Here is a 22,117-nt window from a genome sequence, read left to right as displayed (position 1 = left end):
CAAAAGTCAAAGTGGCCCGAAGTGCATGCCTACCTACTAAATTTATTTATTATTTATTTATATTATTTTAATTTAATTTAATTTTAGGTGGGCCGGATAGATCAGGTGGTGGGATGTCTGACTTCCAAGCAGAAGGCTGGGATCGAATCCCAGCGCCGCTCCGACGGGAATAATGTCTACAGGACCCAGGTCGACTCCGCCTGAATAAAATGAATACCTTGGGTAAAACCAGGAGCCACGGGTAATAATAGGCGGTTAAAGGGTAGCACTGGCCCTGTTACCTTCCTTGTATTTTATTTATTTTATTTTATAGAAATATTTTAAAATTATTTTAAATTTATCAAAATTAGCCAAATCGATTCAGTCGTTCTCAAGTTGCTATAAAAAAGGTACATACTTATTACATATGTATATATAAAATTATAAAAATGTATATGTAAGTAATGTATGTGTAAATGTAATTGTAATGTAGTATATTATGTATATTTTGTATACCACAAGGTTACTACACGCGTATCGATTTTTCGAATTACGCCAAACAGCAACAGCCATTTCGAATGAGCGATAAGAAGTATTCAGTGAATACTCTTCACTTCAATAAGCTCAAAATAAGATCAATAAGATCAAAAATATTTAGCTAACGATTCCAAATATTATTTGTATGCTCCAATAATGTGATTGCCTCAATCAATTACAATACCGTCACGTTGTACAACGAGCGTATAATATGTATGAAACCCTAGCTTTAGACAGAGATGTTACTGATCCAGTGAACGAAGACGACACAACTTTCAGCAACTCAAAATGAACAAATCAAATTAATGAAAAAAGTAAAATCCACCCAAATCAGTCAGACAGTCAGAAATCTTAGAGTTATTACTTAAAAATCATCCAACTTATTGTTTTAAATCACTTTTATGATTTTAATTCATTAATAATTAGCGTTTTTTACTGTTTTGAAAACTTTTTCAACGAAAAATTTGAACTTCCCGGCATCTATGTGCAAGGTGAAAATTTTATGTCATATGGTACTCCCAACTCTATTAATTGAGTTGGAAGTTGGGAGTAAAAATAAAATAAAAAGTCTTAATTGTAACTATCAGATAGTTATGGTTTTGTATTAATGTGAATGTGAATGTAATGCTTACAGGAAATCAAAATCAGTATAGAAAAGGCTAGAGCAAATTTTAACAAAATGAGAAAATTGCTCTGCACAAGAGATTTAGGTTGGCTAGGTGCTACGTTTTCTCGAGTTGGTTTTATGGAATGAAAGCTTGGACCTTGAATGCTGCATCAATGAAAAAACTAAAATCATTCGAGCTGTGGGTGTACAGAGGAATTCTAAAAATATCGTGGACAGAACACGTCACAAACAAAGAGGTTTTGAGAAAGATGAATAAAGAAATGGTAATCTTAAATGCCATCAAAACAAGAAAATTGGAATATCTAGGACATATTACACGTGGAGAGAGATACAACTTGCTCCAATTGATTATGCAGGGAAAGATTCAAGGAAAAAGAAGCATAAGAAGGCGCAGAATATCGTGGCTGCGCAACCTGAGAGAATGGTACGGATGTACAGCAAATGAACTTTTCAGAGCAGCCGGCTCTAAAATCCGAATAGCTATGATGATTGCCGAAATTCGTCGCGGAGATGGCACTTAAAGAAGAAGATTAATGTGCGTATGATTTTGAATTAAACGTTTATTGTTACAAATTTACAAAATAAAACGGGTCACAGATTAGTTATAACAGTTACGTATTCCGTTTGTTTGTCATAGTAACACCTCTACTAACAAGATTCAAGTACAGAAGGAAGTTTATAGGGGGCGGTAAGTGTCATAGGCGATTGCGATTGGATTGTCGAATGTTGATTGATCAGTATACTCATGTTGTAGTGGGTTGTGTTTTTTGTCGTGCCATATTATTATTGTTATTATTATTTAAGTTATAGCAAATACAAATTTAAAGACTGTAGACTATTAGTGATGTATTTTAGGATACAGAGGTTATTATTTTTAGCAGTCCTTATTGGATTTGCATCAACAGCACAGGTAAGGGAGAACATGTACCTACTCACTTCATTTGTGAAAATTTTTATGATGTTTAACCTTTTCGAACTATTAGCAACACGAAACGTTGTTACTTAGATTAAACATTAGGTAATTATACATAACATGAAAAAAAAGGATATACCTCCTACATATTTTTCAATTGAAGATACATACTTAGTTACAGATAATACCTCATTATTTATATTTTCCTGTATTGTAAGACATAATCAAACGTTTTACGCGAGATATCATAAACATAACACATTTTCGCGCTTTCTTTTTTATCTATTTAAGTTTTTTTATTAATAATGTAAACACAAGGTTCAAAAGTGTCAGATGCACTTGAATGTATGTCACAAAAGATATTTTGTAATAGACATTGTAAGATAATCTGCAGATAGAACCTTTGTAGATGTTTTCGTTGTACATAATTGATTGTTATATTTTATTTATGGAGAAATATGCTCATTCTTGGTTTTTTTTCTAACAAATACATTAAAAAACATCATTTATAGGAAAGATATACATTAGAGGATATAGCAATCTTTTAAAGACATAACATGAGTCAGGTGTGTGCTTCCTATTTTTAAACTTCTATGAATTGTTTATATGAATAATAATGTAAGCAAGTCTATCTGTTGTATTATTCATTTATTGGATATATCCTAACAAATATTGATTAAAATTTTAGTCAAATTGCTCAAAATGTATTTTTCTGTTTTGTCTTCTTTGCTAGCATTATGGATTTTATATGTTTCAGTAATAGCATTTCACTATGTTATTCCCTTGAAAGTTCTACATTTTTAATCTGTGGTATTTTTCAACATGTTCATCAATTTTTTCTATTATCTCACATTCTTTAGGCCCTTTTATCAATATTTTCCATGGGTATCACATGGCCCAGGCAGTATTGGCCTGCTTTGATATTATTCTGTCAGTACCTTTTACATAAGATCAAAGTTCATTCTGCATTTCTTCTAGTTTACATCATGCATTATGGATGTATTTGTACATTTTATGCATTGTGGATGTTTTTGTAGATTTTGTACATTAAATGCATTAATATTATCTATGGCTTTTGATTACATATATCTGGACTTTGAAGGTAAACTATACTATGTCCGAGCCACTATGTCTAGGGTCAACGGCGGATCCAGCAACCTTGCAAGGTGGGGGCAATGAAATAAAAATTTTCTTAGGACTGGCGTACGCAGCATTCTTTTTCGGGATGGGCTGTTACTTTCTTATTCTTCATATACAATGTCCTTTCAGAATGTTGGTTACCATCATAGGTATCTTAATTATATTTATTGCCACCCTAAATAAACCATGAAGTTCCTCTTCGGCCTGGACTGCGTTTGCCTACTATTTTCACTTGAATAATATTTTCTAGCAACCTATATTTGGGACCTCTCATTAAATGTCAGAAATAATCCAGCTGTCTGTTCTTGATGCTTTTTATAGTCGCAGAAGTCTTGCTGAGACATTCTAGTATTATTGTGAAGTTTCGAATCTTCTCCATCCAATAAACTCTTAAAATTCTTCTATTGCACCACATTTCGAGAGCCTCAAGGTGATTTAGATCGATTTTATTCACAGTCCAAAACTCGACACCATACAGTAAGACCGAGAACACGTAGTAGCGAAGTAGTCGGATCCTTAATGCCAATTTTAGGTCTCTGTTACATAATACTTTGGACATCCTTCTAAAAGCGGCTCTTATTCGGGGGGTTTTATTAAATGATCAAATTACCATAACATAGCATGGGCAATTACTATTTTTATCTGGTCTCTGGCATTGAATTGAATAGATGGCAATAAACAGATTTATTTTGGGACTTTTTTATTTATTATGTTCCAAAGACTTTTAATAATTTTCGATTCCAAGAAATTCTGCCATATTTGTTTTAGTTTTTCAGTTATCAACAGGACACAAAATTTACTATTTATGTTCAATCGTAATATCTTTCTTAAAAACAACACCAAGCGAGGTCTCAAGGAGGGGGCAATTGCCCCCATTGACCCCCCTTGGATCCGCGCCTGTCTAGGGTGTGTTTGCAACAAAATTTAGAGCACCTAGAATGTTATAAAAATCTGATATATCCCATAATTGTTAAAATTGAAAGATAAGATAACCATATTTTAGTGATAATATACACTCACCGGCACAAAATTCCGCCACCCAAAATTTTTGATTAAGTTTGACAATTTATAACTTTATTATTTGTGCTCTGATTTTCAAGATTTTTGCAGCAGTTTGTAGGTACATGTATTGATATCGTTTGGTATTATTCCTGTTGTATTTTCTCCTATCTTTAAAAAATTCTGTGGAAAAATGTAAGAGCTGTTTTTGTTTCATAGTCCTGTCATATTATACTGAAGGCATCACTAAAATTTTGTTTTTTGAATTATACAAATATCTCTTTTTTTGTAAGAGCTGTACCATTTTTTGTAAATAAAAACACTTATTGACTCATAAAATAGAGGTTGGATTGATCAGATTAGAATGGCCCTCATGCAGCCCAAATCTCAATCCTATTGAGAATTTATGGGATGAATTAAAAAAAACTATTCATCGTCATCCTACTGCCGTGCTAAGCCCAAAGGCGGTAACTGATTTTTTATCGAAAATGACATTTTTGTATTTCTAGGTAGGTTTCATTATATTATAATGCTTCTACAACTCCAAAGACTTTGTAAATATATTCTAGATACCCATTATAATAGTTCTACAACTCTAAGGACTTGGTAAAAATATTCTAAATACCTATAATCTACGTAGAAATACAACAATCTCATTTTCGATAAAAAATCAGTTACCGCCTTTGGGCTTAGCACGGCAGCCTAGGCCTCCAGCAAATTTGGTACAGTTATGGCCCTGGTAGAGGAATATTGGGCTATTCCCCAGGCAAGGATAACACATCTTTATTCGATGCTAAACAGATTGCGAGCAGTCGTTGATGCAAGAGGTGGACATACCCGCTAGTGAATTGTTTTGTTGTTAATTTTGTTTTGTTAATTTTAGTGCCTTTGATAGTTTTAATTAAATTAACCTTCAAAGCAGTGTTTTTTAAAGCTCTTACAAGAAAAGAGATATTCGGATAATTCCAAAAACAAGACCTTAGTGATACCTCCAGGATAATACAAAAGGAGTATGAAACAAAATCAGCTCTCCAATTTTTCCACAGAATTTTTTAAAGTTAGGAGAAAAAACAACGCTTCCATTCACCCCTGTATAATACTATCTAAGCAAAAAGTTTTTTTTACCGTAATAATAACAAACAACATCAATACATATACCTACAAACTGATGCAAGAATCTTGAAAATCGGAGTACAAATAATAAAATTATAGCTTGTCAAACTTAATCAAAAATTTTGGGTGGCGGAATTTTGTGCCAGTTTAGGACCTGCTAATGCTTCAAGTATGTACTACATTTTTGAAGATTTTCTACACCTACAAAGCATTAAATGCTTTGTAAGTGTAGCAAAATACTTACAAAGCATTTGTAAGTGTAGTAATGCTTTGTAAGTGTAGTAAAATCTTCAAAAATGTAGTACATCCTTGAAGCATTAGCAGGTACTACGTTTTATGCATTCCACCCCATGTCGACATAGTGTAGTTTATCTCCGAGATCCAGATATATAACTTGATTTTAGAGTTTTCAATTTGTTCCCTTCAATATTAGGGTAATAGGGATACATAATACGAATCTGACTTGTATTCTTATGAAAATCTATTGTTTTTGCGCCTAAAGTGCCTAAATTGAAGTTTAAACATTCAAGTTGTTTTTAATTGTTAATTATGCGCGTCCACTCGACCCTTAAGCTGTCACGGCAGTGCATCACAGTATATGCTACGTATCGCATTACATGATTGGCGTATTTAATTAGCACATTGGCAATAATTAATTGAATCAATAAATTAATTATTTTAAAAAAACTCAATAACATATTATAAAATTTTAATAAAATGTCAAGTATTTGTTGGGAATTATTCTCAGAAGTACGTATAATATGTAGGTATACATGCAATAGAGACGCACCATAAAGTGGGACGCGTGACGATTAACAATTATAAAACAACAGTCTTTATTTAAATAAGCCCCGATTACTCGCTAGAATCTTAAAATTGGATGTATAAGCTTTAATTTAGGCACTTGTCAACCTGAACACTAATAATTTACACATGAGTTTTCAAGCCTCGAAAATGCATATCCTTATTTTCGTATTTTGTCCATCCTGTAGTATCATATTTTGTCATTCGTATCCTGTCTGAAGTTTGGAATGAGTTTAGTGCAACTGATTCTCATTAGGGAGTTGAGCCAAATACAAAAGCACATAAATTGAGCCAAATGTGGGACACAATTTTTTCATGGCCAAACATTTTCATAATTGCAAAACACTATATTATTCTGAATTTATTTGCGGTCCGCACATAACTAGCCTGGTCCGCATGCAGACCGCTGTCTGCTAATTGGTGACCCCTGGTATAGCATATATAAAAATATCACCTATTCAGAAAACACACTAAATTTGATGATTATTTTCCTTAAGTATTGTAGGTTCTTAAAACTTATATTGTTCTTTTTATTTGGTTTGGGGCTTCATTATTTTTTGTATTCTTTAATACATGAAGTATCTCTTCTTCTCAGTTCAGGTGAGACTTATTAACCCTTTCGCTTCTGATGATGTTGAAAGACATCATTTGCTTTTTCAAGGGCACATAACTTACTTTAGTAAGTATATCATCAGCCTCAAGTGAACGATGTTTTTCAAGTCATCCACAGCGAAAGGGTTAACCTCCGGCACTTGGTCGTTAGGTTAGGCCTTTGTACAATACTTTGTTTTTTCAATAAACTCATATATCCTGTGGCTTCAATAAAGGTGAACCGTTTCCTTATGGGTAGTTTTAGGATGTCTTCTGGTTCAATAAATTCAGTCTCTTCTTCAATTTTGTATTTTATGTGCCATGTTTCATTCACCTTACCTAGTTTGTATTGGTGTTTTCTTAAACTGTAATGTCCTCTTACTATTTTGGTGACTGTTTTAATCACTGGTTTATTGAGGTTCATCAAATTGTTTTAAAAGTTTTTTTTTATCAACATTCTTGAGTATTTTCTTAGTCTGGACCTGCCCTATTTCCATTTCTTTTGATGATTTCTTCTCAGCCACTTCTGAAGTGTGAGTGGGTTCTTTACGGCCAGAATAGCTGCTTGGCTATCTGTATAAATGTTGATTCTCTTTGCTTTTGGGTTTCCCTCTATAATTTCATCAATGCAGGCCACCAAAGCAATAACTTCAGCACGGAACACAGTTTTATGTTGACCTACGCTATAAGATTCCTTATAATTAGATGTTTGCCCAAAGACCCCTGATCCAATAACATGAGCAGTTTTAGATCTATCGATGGACCCATATTATGTCGTTAACTCATATTTATAGTTAGTATTTTGTACTTATTTTCTAGTAGGAATATTATGTTCTTGCTTTGTTCTTGGTAATTTCATAATAAATATTATTTTTACTTTTCTTTCTCATGTGGTTCGAAATTTTTCAACCTCCTTTTCTATTGCTGTTATTTTCATGTTATAATATGTTTTACTTATTTTTTTTTCCACTTGTCATAATTTTATTCACTTTTGTTATGGTACTTTCATACTTTCACAGGTGAATGTACCTGTCTGGTTTTATAGATCAGGAACATCTTTTATTTCATATACCTCAAGAGATTTTCTGCTGTAGTATATCATAACTAAAGGATGTGCTACATCCTAGTCAAGAATAGTTTTATAAATGAACTTAACTAACTGTGAACCAAAATCCTAATGTACCGTGATTTTACCACCTTATCTATGAATATGGATGACAATTACAGTGGAACTTCGATTATCCGTCAGGGCACTGGACAAAGGGTATGACGAATAATCGAAAAGACGGTTACCAGAACATTACAAAAAATTAAAAATTCACAGTAAAATTCTCTTCAAATTATACATGTATGTTTTGTTTGACAATATAAGAGGGATTTTTGTTCCAACAATCGAATCAATTTTGTTTAAAATGTTCTGACGTCTTTGTTTTACTGTTGCTTCATATTTTGCAACGGCTGAATTTCTTATCGGCGTAAGCTTATGCAATCTACTTTATTGGCTTCTTCTTGTTGAGAATACCACTCTATGAACTATTACATGTGCGATGCAGCTTCTCTAGCTTTTTTACACAAATCTTTGTCGCTTGCAATAGCATCATTGACATCGCCACCGTCAAATTCCAAGTCTGTGTCAGCTTCTGAATCTGTTTCGTCCACCTCTGTTGCCATTTCAATGATTTCATCATCTGTCAGCAATCTATAGCCGTTTGCGTCCTCATCACAAAACAAAATAGTTGATTCAGCCATAACTTCATTTGTTACCGCACCACGTTCTTCTGTTATGGAAGCATTTTGATCTTCAGTTCATTCAGGCCATAATTTATTTCACGCTCTTTTCAGCATTACTTCCGAAACATCAGCCAAAGCATCCGCAGCATTGTCGACTATGTGTTTTAACTTGTATACTTTCCAGTATTCTTGATCCCTCTTCCGTAACGAGGTTTTGAATAAAAGTTTCAATGAACGATTGATCCATTGGTTGTATCAATGATGTTGTATTCGAAGGCAGAAAATAGCACGTGATATTTCCATCGTCACTTCGTAGCCTACCGGCAGGATGGGCAGATGCATTGTCCAAAATGAGAATCGCTTTTTTTGCATATATAGTCAATACAGCTTATGTACGGACCCTGACAGTTAACAGAGGTGACGGTTAATGGAGAGACGGATAATCGAGGTTCTACTGTAGTACAAATGACATACGGACATGAAAAATTAGTACGAATTCTAAACCCAAAAACATAGACAAAAGCGACTTAAGAATAATAACAAACCTTTACCGGAATCAAAGAGCACAAATTGTAATAGATAACGAACACAGTTCAGAAGTTGAAATCAGGAGAAGAGTTAGGTAGGGATGTATTCTGTCTCGATTACTATTCAATGCATATAGTGAATCCATTTTTATAATAGGTCTGGATCCCGCGTATGAAAAAAAGGTTGATTAATAGCAAGCTGAAAATTTGTTAATTAGCTTAAGGGTGTCTAGTCAAACAAACTTTGATATATGGGAACACTGGAACAGGGGAAGTTTTAATTGTGGAACAGGTTAAAAATTTGGAACAGTCAGACCATGAAAACGGCACATGTATTTTGTCCGATAGAACAGACTTAAACTCTCCGAACAGAGGTTAAACTCTCATGCAAAAATCAGACTGCTATTTATCACCAAATGGGCGTTTTAATGAGTGGAACATGTAGAATATGTCAAATGACAGGAATTATGAAGGGATTTAATCCTTCCATCAGTGATCCTTACTGATGTTTTTAATTGACAGTTGAAATACACTTTGTTAAAAAAACACAAAATATTATATGTATATCATTCTCAAAAATAGGACTAAATACAAACGAATCTTAAGGGTTAAGAAGAATTTAAGGAAAACATTAAGGATCAGTAAAAAGAATGGAATAGTATGTTAATTTCAAGTGCTCTATTCATGTTGTTACATCTTTCCAGTAAATAGATAATACATATACAACTGAAGAAGCATAGAGAATCCGAGCAACAATGTTTTATTGAAAGATTGATTCTAACGATACTTTTATACTGGTATAATTATTATTCAATATTTACATATTTTTGTTTGTTACCCTTAATCTCAGTCCATATTGATTAAATATTGTCAGTTAATTTGGGATTTCACATTAATTATCTATGTTTGTTGTTTTCACTGCCTTTGATAGTGAGGCGGCACCATTGATCTAATTTTTAAAACAAATTTCACAATCTATAAATATGCAAGTACATAGTAACCAAATTTTATATACAATAATACCAAAACAGTTTAAATTAATGGAAAAATAACAAACATAATGAAAATAGGTTCTGCGCAAAACAAAAAGAAAAGTAAATTTATAATTTATCTAAGTTGTAGATTGTAGAAAGGTCATACAGTCTATTTAGCATCTTTGTACCTTGACCTTAAGTTGCTTGTCTTTTGGTTAGTCCACAAAAGAATTCAATTTCTTAATAGATTTTTTTACAGTCCCAAACCAGTTTGACTCAAAAGTAAAAAAAACTTCTTCTAAAGATGCCTATTTTCTAGTGATGTTGGTGACCACATTGGCCCATCTTATTCTATTCACAGAGCTCGAATGAGATCAGTTAACATTAGACCAGTCCACTTCCTAAGATTGGCCAGCCAGGACATACATCTATGTCCAGGGCCTATCTTGCCTAGTAGAATAAACTGTAGAGTTGGTATTTACCATGATGCATAATGTGGCTGCAGTATGCAAATTTTCTGTTCTTTACAGTGTTAATAGTTTCTTTGCCTTTTTTTAGCATCTGACCTATGGAGAATAGTTATGTTAGTTATGTGATGTATATGAGACCCTTAACATAATGTTGGTAGCACCACATTTCAAATGCCTCTTAATCGTTGTATGCCATCTTATGTAAGACGCCAGCTTTCTACTCAGAGGAGGAGGACACTAAAAAAACTTCAGACCTTTTAAACTCTGTTGGCTGCCTGAAAGAATGACATATGCCCTACTATATATCTCCTCTGTATCATTTCTAGGCAGTAGACACTGATGATATCAAGAGATTTTTAGAGTATACAATTTGGTTCTGTTACTATCACTCCCATCCTTCCTTCTATCTTTGATTAACACGTTGACGGACAGAACGTCTATAGACGTCTAATTTCCATTGATGTAATGTGACACAACGTCTATAGAGGTTGCATTTTTCCCTATTCTACTTTGCAAGATACATACATATTATAGTGTCACAACACTTGCTTATACATCGGACGCACTGTCCATCATCGTGTTAACTACCAAGATGTGGATTGATTCTATGCTACTTATGACATTTTTCCAGGATCTTTAGGTACTTGACCAAGTTGTCTCGTTTTTTTTGTGTCTGGTGCAGGCTGAGGCTCTATTTACTGTCTCCTTCCTAATGCAATATTGCAAAGAAGGTAGGTTGAGATTAGGATGTTGTGAAGCATATTGCCATTATCTCTGTAATTCCCAGATAAATCAGCTGTTACGTGTTCTGCAATTTACCATAAGCCATCTTTTGTTTTCTAAGGTAATTGTATCTAAGGAAAATATTAGGTTAACAATCTTCTTGATTTTCCTGGGTCAAATCCTCATTAGATGTTAGCAATCATTCAGCCAAGAGATTCATTGTCTACCTGGACCTTTGCTTTCTTTTAATTTACCCTGCATCATAACTTGTAGAATGTGCTATTTATTGTTTCTCATCACTTGACCAAAATATGGTAGTTGTCTATATTTTACTGTGCAGATCAGCTTTTGGTCTTAACCTATTCTGTGTAAAACTTTTCACTGGTAATTCAATGCATCATGAGGTACACATTATCCTTAGGTATTCATTTCGAATGCTGTTATTTTCTTACTGCTTGTTTCTGTAAGTCCATGCTTCCACTCCATATAGAAGAGTTGAGAATATATAACAAATAAATACATACTTGAATTCTAACCATTGTATTATGGCCCAGATTGCAAAGAACACCTTTTATGCTATAAAACACACTTCTGGCTTTCTCAGTTCTAGAGAGTGATTACGAATTTCTCTAGAGTGATCCTAAACCTCATTTAAGTTCTACAGTAGATTTGTGAAGTTTTGGATTCTTTCTAGTGGTTTATCATTTGTAAAGAAATGGTAGCTTACATTAGGGTTTTTGCTGATTATCATTGTTACTGTGTATCACATGTAAGAGACAGTAACGACCCAATGTGTTTTGGGAAAGACCAGGTGGGGAATATCTATAGGACAGTCTAGAAAAAGGTGAAATGAGGCAGTCAGAGAGAGTCTGGAGACAATGGAAAGCAATGGCACAGAACCTACAAAAATGGAAGGCAATAGTAAATGCGACAAAAACTCATGAAGAGTTGTAACGCCATTGATGGTGATGATCATCGTTACAAGTTTAGAATGGACATCTTGAAAGAGTTTGTCACACTCTGTATTGTCTCTTTATTTCCCAGTCAGGCCAGCTTATTCACGTTCGTCAATGTAACATAAAACATTTTTTGTTTAGGTTAATTATATCCAAAAAAATCATTAGTCCAACAATGGACATTGAAAGAGTTTGTTACATTTTACAGTGTCTCTAGAATTACAGACAGGTCAGCTGTTGGACTTTCTGCATACTAGCATAAACAGTTTTTAGTTGAGTAAGTAAATTGTATATAGGAAAAAAATTAACAATGACCACTCCAAATGAATTATTCAGTAGTTCTAGTATTATTCAAAATCGTCATATGAATTTAAATTTTAAATAAATAATTCTGAATAACTGAAAAAATATTGAAAATCTTTTGGGTACACAGAATATTAAACAGAAATATTCAAATATTCTGCTCTGCAATAAAATATGGCATTCCAAGCAATGGCCTGATGACTGGAAAAATCTACAATAACGATAATACATAAAAAAGCAGCTTCCTTAAATGCAAGAACTATAAAACTTCTCATGAGGAACTGAAAACTTTTGTACAAAGGGAAATTCCTCAAGAGCAAACTGGATTTACCAAAGGTAAAGATACTTGAGAACACCTGTAAATAAGACAACAAATACAAAATCAAGGGAATTCAATATCCCACTATACCTTTGTTTTATAGATTATCGTAAAGCGTTTGACAGGGTCAAATGGCAACACTAATGGCAGATACTAAAAGAAGTAGGTCTACCGCAACACTTAATTTCGCTTATAACTGAACTATACGAATTTACTTGCTTTTTTATTTCTTCGGCCCACCATGCTGTCTGTTTGTTTTGTTGAGTCTTTTTTACTTGTCCACACACTTGCTTTTCTCTCTCTCTTTCTCTCTCTTTCTCTCTCTCTTTCTCTTTCTCTTTCTCTTTCTCTTTCTCTCTCTCTCTCTCTCTCTCTCTCTCTCTCTTTCTCTCTTTCCTCTCTCTTTCTCTCTCTTTCTCTCTTCTCTTCTCTCTTTCTCTCTTTATCTCTTTCTCCTCTTTCTCTCTTTCTCTCTTTCTCTCTTTCTCTCTTTCTCTCTTTCTCTCTTTCTCTCTTCTCTCTCTCTCTCTCTCTCTCTCTCTCTCTCTCTCTCTCTCTCTCTCTCTCCTCTCTCTCTCTCTCTCTCTCTCTCTCCTCTCTCTCTCTCTCCTCTCTCTCCTCTCTCTCTCTCTCTCTCTCTCTCTCTCTCTCTCTCTCTCTCTCTCTCTCTCTCTCTCTCGTTGCATCCTTCCTTGTGGAGTATTGGGTGCATATGCGTTTCTTGGCCAAAAGTGTAAGATTGCTGTCTGGCTGGGACAGCGCATCTTCTTTTATTTTTATTCTCTGGATAAATTGTGAACTAATTCCCTCCACTCTCTTCTATCTTTTGCTCTCTTTTTGAGTTCGCCCCATCTTAGTCAAATTTTTTCGTGTTCTCTCGTTGTTGTTCTTTTCCAGCTGTTGTCTGGTCTGCCCCTCTTTCTTTTCCCCTCTGGTTGGTATTCAAGTGCTTGTCTTGCTATGCTGCTTTGGTATTTCCTCAAAGTGTGGACACACTTGCTTAGCTTATAGTTGTTGCTTAGGTTGTTTATATCATTTTTATCTTGTTTCTTTTATTCTTAAATACAGTGGAACCTCGATAACTCGGATTAATCGGGACCGCGGCCGATCCGGGTTATGGAAAATCCGGGTTAGCCGGAGAATATGGTAAAAATTAATAAAGTACGGTATACTTACAGCTATACTTCGTTAGAATCGAAATAACATGAAATATATATAAATATGCACAGTACCTACACATCTAAATTACTAGAAACACGCAAAAACAAACCTAAGCAAACGGAAGCGAACAATACAATAATGTACATATTCATACAGTCACAATCGGCACGATGTTTTGTTATTATGTATTAAGAACAGTGAAAACTAGGACCATGGATTAAAAAAGAATTTTTTAAATAGTCTTTCTTAAACAATGCTAACACAGTTTGAAATAAAAAATAAAGGAATACTACAGACAGGTGCCTGTTGTTTCTGCCGGCTTGTGCCATGAATCATTTTTACTATCGTATAGTTCAAATTACACAAATACACATTATCTCTCAAATATTATATTACATACATACATTTTTATTGTTGAAATGTTTATCTGATAATTAACTATTTGATGGGAAATAAGCCACAATTAAATTTAAAAAAATAATTTTATTAACATTTCGACGCCCAGAACGGGTGTCATTGTCAAAATACAAAATATGTACTGAAAATCAAAATGTTTATCTGATGAAAATCGGTCCGGGTTAGTCGGACTTCCGGGTTATCGGGGGCCGACTTATCGGGGTTCCACTGTATGTTACATTTTGTTACATAATATGCACAATTTTATCTTGTTTAACTTTTGAATTAGTATGTATAGAAACATTTTTGATAGAATCTAAAGTAGTTCACAGTTGAGACAAATTCACTATTTAAAATAATTTTTGAGTTTATTTTTTTATCTGTTTAACGTTGTTTGTTTATTTAAATCTCGTTATTACTGGACAAGTGTTTGTTTTGAATCCAAAATAAAATCATCAAAGTTTTATTGAATAATCGGCGCCTTAATATTTTATTCAATTAAATGGAGGTTATTTTCAGTACACATTACTCAGCTATGTTCATATAATTTCTTATTTCACTCTATTTTTGCAAAATACTGATAACCTTTGTTATCCACAACCTTTATTAATAGTTTCAAGAAAATATAAGAATATTAATTTACTTCGTTTTTAAACAAAGTGTGGTATATTCACTAGGTCTCTACCAGATGGCTTGCAAATTCGTTATCATCTGTGACCCATAACAGTCCATTTAGAACCATTTTCCGGACACATTCTGGCTTTTACATAAACCTAAAGAGATGCTTTAAATGTACTGGCCCAGAGATGCATGGACATGAATCAGGACATTTACTTATCTTTTGTAGACTTTGGAAAGGCGTTTGATAAGGTTCAACATAAAAAGCTTGTAGATATATTAAAAAGCAAAAATATTGACAGTCGTGATATGAAAATTATATCTAATCTGTATTGGAATCAAACTGTCAAAGTAAGATTTGGCAACCAGAACAAATGAGATATCAAAATACAGATAGGAGTCCGCCAGGGTTGCGTGCTCTCCCCACTTCTCTTTAATGTGTACAGTTAATGTGCAGTATTTAAAGAAGCGCTCTCAGATTCAATAGAAGGTATGGTCAATGAAGAAGATTTGAATAACTGTGTTTTGTAGATGATACATACGGATAACAACAATGATTTTGAGATCTTAATGCAACGCTTTAATTAATGCTGTCATGAATATCTACTGACTGAAGATGAATTTGAAGAAAACTAAATGCATGATCATGACTAAATCAGCAGATGCGAACATCCAATAGGGAACTTGCACTAAAAAATTTTTTTGCATAAAATTGTTAATTTATGATTTAAAATGTTATATTCAAAATATTACGTCTTAACAATGAATAGTGTACGTACAACAAATATGGTCAAAGTTCCGCGCCTAAAATTTCCGTTTCAAACAACTTCAAAAGCGAGAGCTGGGGTCTGACGTCACAGGCCACTCTTATCGTTTGCCCGTTCGGTGGGGTATTGCATTTAATGCAGTTTGCCCATAGATAAAAATAATATAGTTGAAATATCTTGTTTTACTCTGTGGCAAAAATGATTTTTTCTGTGACAGGCAAAATATTAACATTTTATCTCTCTTGACATGTATCAAAAAGTTCTTTTTTATGAAATTACTTTTGTCGTTTCTTGTGTTGAAGAACAAAGAAGAAACAAGTAACTTTAAAATAAACAAAACTTTTAGTAATAAAAGTAAGAGTAACTAAAAAGTGTTGGTGCTACTATAGTATGCGGTCTACAGCCGGGTTTCTACTATAGCTTGCGGTCTACCGAGGGATGCGGTGTAAGTATAAGCTAATATGATAAAGATATTAACTTGTAAAATTACAATAATGATTCTTCTTATCTGTGCGTATTATTAACTTTGTCAAGAAGGATTTTGTTGGCTATGTACACGTTCTATCGGTACGTCTGCTAATCACCATAATATTTTCTCAGAAGGCTCTGAACAAAATAATGAAAGGCTCCAGTAGGTACTAATAAACATTACAATAAAATATAATCTTTATTATAATGCAAATTACACCGTAATCTTTTCCAGGATATACGAAATCCTTCGATTAGAGGTAGGTAGATCAAACCCACGGGGTAAACTGTATACTATAATATAATGGTACCAAACTATTGTTATAAACGGTTTAAACATGCTTATTAATAACTCTTACTTATTTGCCTTGACACCTCGCATTTCTCCAATAGAATAGCTTTCACTACTTTTTATAAAAGTTGTCACCATGAAGACATCAACGGTAGGTAAGTTAGTCAGATTGACCTTTTGAAAAACCCTCGTCCGTCATATTATGCGTTTTAAACTCTTTACAAAGTAGCACTCAACTTTATCAATTTCAGTTTAAAACTAAGCTGATTGGGGAACTACTTATTACAATATAAATAATATAAGATGAACATAAATAATACCTAGGAAGTTCCCATTAAAGACGATTAAAATGTAATATACCCGTAATACCTACCCTAATCGCGTTGTTTCCGACTGCTAGGCCCGGTTGACCGTGGCCCGTGACGTCGAACCAAAGAAGGACGTTCAAGAGCCTCCTAAGATATTTGAATTTTATAGCATTTTCAAAGCGTCGTAATTAGCTCACGGCTTAAAAATACTTGTTTTTTTTCGCATGCAAGCGTTTTAAGATCATGTTACCTTATGTTTTTTAATATCATTTTAATATTTAAAAATGTATGCAAGTTCCCTATTGAATATTGAAAATACTGTAATTGAGAGTGTGGATACCTATATTTATATAAATACTTAAGAACATGCATAACGTCAAATATAGACCAAACCAAAGAAATTAAGACACATATTGAAATAGTATGTGCATCATTCATTAAAAATTTCTTTGTTGTCAGAATATAAGGTTAGAACTACGCCTAAGGATACTTTACTACGCCTAAGGCAATATTATGCATTCAAAGAATGTAAAACGTAGAAGTAACTATATAGAAGGATAGGAATAGGAAATGAAGAGGAAATAATACACTCACCTGCACAAAATTCCGCCACCCAAAATGTTGGATTAAGTTTGACAAGATATAACTTTATTATTTTGTACTCTGATTTTCAAGATCCTTGCATCAGTTTGTAGGTACATGTTTTGATGTGGTTTGTTATTATTCCAGGAACAAATCTCACTTTTAATTTTAGTCTCATATAATGTAAAACTGCCCCTCTTTCTAATCAGCAGCCTTAACAAATTCGATACTAAGAGTTCATTGATCTTTATTCAATAACTCTGTAGCCAAATTTTTTTTTTTATTTATTTACGGGCGAACCCATTTTACAAAATAAGTACAATTTTAAAACAAGTACAATAATTTAAAAAAATACAATTAACATGTCAAAGGTTTAAAACAAAATAAAACATTTATAAGCTAATAATTACAAGACAATTAAACATGAAAGTACACAGACGAATAATATAAATATTATACATAAAAAGTAGGTACCTACATCTGATAATAACTATCGTCAAGTGATATTTGACAATACGGCCTTGAATCTATTTAAGCTGTAGGAAAAGTCGAGTTCCTGAAATTGATTTGCAATTCTTTGGCTTCGAGATAAGAACGAATAATGAGCATAATTTGTTCTATGCATTGGTACAGAAAATGAAACCAATTGTCTTGTCTGGCGGTTGGGAACTGCGAAATTAATTTTGGCTAACATATCTGGGCAGTCGATTTGTGAGTTAACCAGCTTAAATAATAGAATTAAGTCGTAATGTAATCGACGGCTTTTTAATGTAGTAATATTTAGCATCTGTAAAATATCGTCATAATGCATATACTGGCCAAGTTTAAACGCAACATGTCTAAGGAATTTATGTTGCACATTCTCAATTTTATCACTATACAACTGATAATAGGGAGACCACACCGAAGAGCAATATTCCAGATGAGATCTAACCAACGAACAATATAGAATCTTTAATGGTTGGATGGACGTAAAATCAGAAGTAACTCGTTTGATATATCCAAGAAGCCTCAAAGATTTGTTAATGATGGTTTTAAAGTGCTCATGAAAAGTTAGTGAGGTATCTAGCCATATTCCAAGATCTTTGATTACAGTTTGTGATGAAAGAAGAGATGTATTAATACTGTAATCATATAGTAAAGGGTTATTAGTTCGATAAAAACGCATGACATGACACTTACTTGTATTCAGTTCCATACCATTATTGATGCACCAACTTTGAAGTTTAGTCAAGTCGACTTGTAATTTTTCAGCATCTTCACTTGACCTTATTACAGAAAATACCTTTAAATCATCAGCAAATAGGAGTACCACACCATGGTGAAAACTTTTAACTATATCATTAATAAACAGATTAAACAATAAAGGTCCCAAGTGGGATCCTTGTGGTACGCCAGAAGTTACAGAAATTTCATTGGATTTAATACTGTTAAAACGTACAATTTGTTTTCTATTGGAAATATAATCTGCAAACCATTTTAGTAACGATCCAGTGATACCAAAATTTTCAAGTTTAGTTAATAGGAGCTCATGATTAACTCTGTCAAATGCTTTTGATAAGTCTGTATAAATAGCATCAACTTGATGACCTGCCTCCATTGCTTGTGTTATATAACTAATAAAATATAGAAGGTTGACTTCTGTAGATCTGCCACTGCAAAATCCATATTGTTGAGACGCTATTTTGTGCCTAAATACTAATGATAGATGTTCTGTTAATATGGCTTCAAACAGTTTGGGAATGGTGCTTAATATAGATATAGGACGATAGTTCTTTATATCATGCTTATTACCGCTTTTATAAATTGGTGTTATATAACTCAATTTCCAGTAACTTGGGAATTGACCTGATGATAATGACTCATTGAATATATAATATAAGGGACGAGCTAATACAAAACTACAGTATTTCAATAAGATAGGAGGTACTGCATCAGGACCTGCACCTTTCCGTGGTTTCAGATTAGTTAGATGTTGATAGACTTCGGAGATGCTAACAGAATAATTAGAAACATTCTGGTCACTATCAGTTACGAGTATTTGATGTTGAGTTATATTATTCTTACGATACACGGATAGAAAATGAGAAGCAAACAGATTGGCAGATTCAGACATAGAATTGGATCTAACATTATCAAGGAACATTTCAAAAGCTAGAGAATTCTGGTCCTTATTGGCATTTGCAAATTTCCAAAACAACCTACTGTCAGCCTGTATAGAACACTGGGCATCACTCACATACTGACTATAGCATTGTTTAGAGAGTACTTTACACTGAGATCTAAGACACGAAAATTTTTCGTAACTGTCTAAATTCAACAATGTCTTGTGTTCTTGGTGTGCTATTTTTTTCCGTATAACTAGTTCCCGTAATTCAGGTGTAAACCACGGAGGATATTTCTTAGCAGAATTTTTTTTGATGGGGACATGAATCTCGATTATTGAAAATAAGACATCGTAAAATATATTAATCATTTCATCTAAAGACTTACCCAACAGCAAATCATCCCACAAAGGGATTTTTCTTCAGGAATTAGAACAAAACTAAATAAGCTCCTACTGACTTAAATGGTCATTATATGATCTGTATGATCCTCCAAAGTCTAAACCTCAAAGCACTCTCTCTCTTCAATCCTGACCCCCCGGAGGGAGTGTAGTGGTCGACGTGATGTCGTGTATTGTCCGTCTCCAAAGATCTCTGTCTCTGGTCATTTCTTTTAACTCGTGCATAGGTCTTTTGCATATTTCTGTAATTTGATTGATCCATCTTGTTGGGGATCTTCCTCGTGATCTTCGGCCTTCCACCTTTCCTTGTATAATGACATGTTTTCTGTGTTTGCTCTCATAGCATGTCCAAACTATTTTAATTGTTGGAGATGGACTTTATTGGAGAGTCGTTGGCTAACTTTTAGCTCTCTTAAAATCGAATTATTTGTCCTATGGTCGGTCCAAGGAATTCGTAGCATTCGTCTCCAACAAATCATTTAAATCTATAAATAATATTTTAGTGCTAAAGATTAAAGCAATTATACAATAGTATTTAGGATGAATTAAGATATTTCTATTAATAAAATTATAGAAAAAGGGCGTACCCATGACGTGTTTTACAATATTCAAATGTAAATTAAGATTATGAAAGGTAAACAAGACTGGATTGACGCCTGAGAGAGGCGGCTGATAAGGTAAAAACATAATAAAACGATGCAACCATTAAGCGTCGTTTAAACACAACGATAAGTCACAGCAACTAGTTGTGATGACAAGTTGAAACGCTGTTTAGACGCTGCGATTCAATGCAATACCACCTTCAACCCAACTCCAACTTTGATAAGTTGTGCGATGCACCGTTTACACACAATGAAAAGTTGCAACAACTCGATTGACCTTGATAAGTTGTTTGATTTATCGCTGTGTTTAAACGACCCTTTAGCCTTACCTTTCAGCCAGGTAGAAAGCCAAATATGCAAGCTATAGAAAAAGAAAAAGACAAACACAATAGGCTGTTCTCATGTAATAAATACTAAGTATTATTAGGAGGTAACCTCACTAAAGGATCGTTTAAACACAGCGATAAATCAAACAACTTATCAAGGTCAATCGAGTTGTTGCAACTTATCATTGTGTGTAAACGGTGCATCGCACAACTTATCAAAGTTGGAGTTGGGTTGAAGGTGGTATCGCATTGAATCGCAGCGTCTAAACAGCGTTTCAACTTGTCATCACAACTAGTTGCTGTGACTTATCGTTGTGTTTAAACGATGCTTAACCTCTCAAGTTTTTAAATTTCAATGTCATTTCGTTTCAGAGAAAACGTAGATAACATTTTTGTTAGAATATCCAAAGAACTGTTAGACCAGTCTATCTGTGAAAAAATCATTGAATACACATAAAAATCTTATTCTTATTTGAAGGTTCTTAATAGGATCTGTAGCTGATAAAAAAACCGTGATGACGTATAACTGATTTTGCTTTATTTTTTTAAACAATCTTAATAAAAAAATATGTTTTTTGCTTATAAAACGTTTCTTATACACTTCAGAGAAAAATAGTTCAAATAAAAGTTGTAGATCATAAAAAGTTCTTTAATTTTGAGTTTCCAAGTTAAAATACATAAACAATTGACAGAGATATTTTCTATAAGTGTTTGTACCACATTTAGGCCCTGTTGCATTTTCTGCTGAATGTCTCATTTCGGTGTTCCTTCCTTCACTATCACTGTCGCTTTTATTTAAATTCTTGGCATTTTTGATCTCTGATCGAGAGTTGTGGGTCTTTCTTCGTCCTTGATTCTAAGATATTCCGTTTTGATAATGTGGATGGCGAGTCTCCAATTTTCGTATTCTTCAGTTAACTTTCGGATCCATGTCTTCCTAATAGTTTGCCATAATCACTTGATGGTCTGCGAAGAACAACTTTGTTGTCTACTTCTATTCCCACCCATGTGCATTTTCTCCAGTTGTTTAATGCTTCCTGAATATACTGTATATGTCGTAGCCAAGTATAAAATGCAGGCATTCTTGCAAAAGCCTAGTCATTTTCATAATGACTATGCAGTTTATATGTTTTCATTTTTACGAAATGACTTCACACACTTTTAGGCATTTGCAAAACTGCCAAAAAGGATAATTTAATTTTGAAACAGTGTTGCAATTTAGCCACAGATCATATATAAGTTTAGGTTATGGTTATGTTGTTTATTTTTGTTATTGTTTTATAATTTTATTTTATCATTTATGTAAATAGTGCAATGAACTCATCGCTTTTCCAGTAAGTTCAGTGAAATATTGGTTCAAGTCCAAAATATTTAATCAAGGTCC

The 22,117-nt window shown here is 33.5% G+C and overlaps 1 protein-coding gene across 1 annotated transcript in view; it reads left to right on the top strand.

The window, feature by feature from the left end:
- Positions 1-1,838: 1,838 nt before the first annotated feature.
- LOC114332771 (syndecan) overlaps positions 1,839-22,117 on the top strand; it is a 113,573-nt gene continuing 93,294 nt past the window's right edge. The window contains exon 1 of the mRNA XM_028282547.2: positions 1,839-2,054. Coding sequence (XP_028138348.1) covers positions 1,989-2,054 — 66 coding nt within the window. The 5' untranslated portion in view covers positions 1,839-1,988. The remainder of the gene's footprint in view (positions 2,055-22,117) is intronic.

The sequence above is a fragment of the Diabrotica virgifera genome, chromosome 10 (assembly GCF_917563875.1).
Source record: "Diabrotica virgifera virgifera chromosome 10, PGI_DIABVI_V3a".
In the NCBI taxonomy this organism is placed as follows: domain Eukaryota; kingdom Metazoa; phylum Arthropoda; class Insecta; order Coleoptera; family Chrysomelidae; genus Diabrotica; species Diabrotica virgifera.
This window is presented reverse-complemented; position numbering and strand designations above follow the sequence as displayed.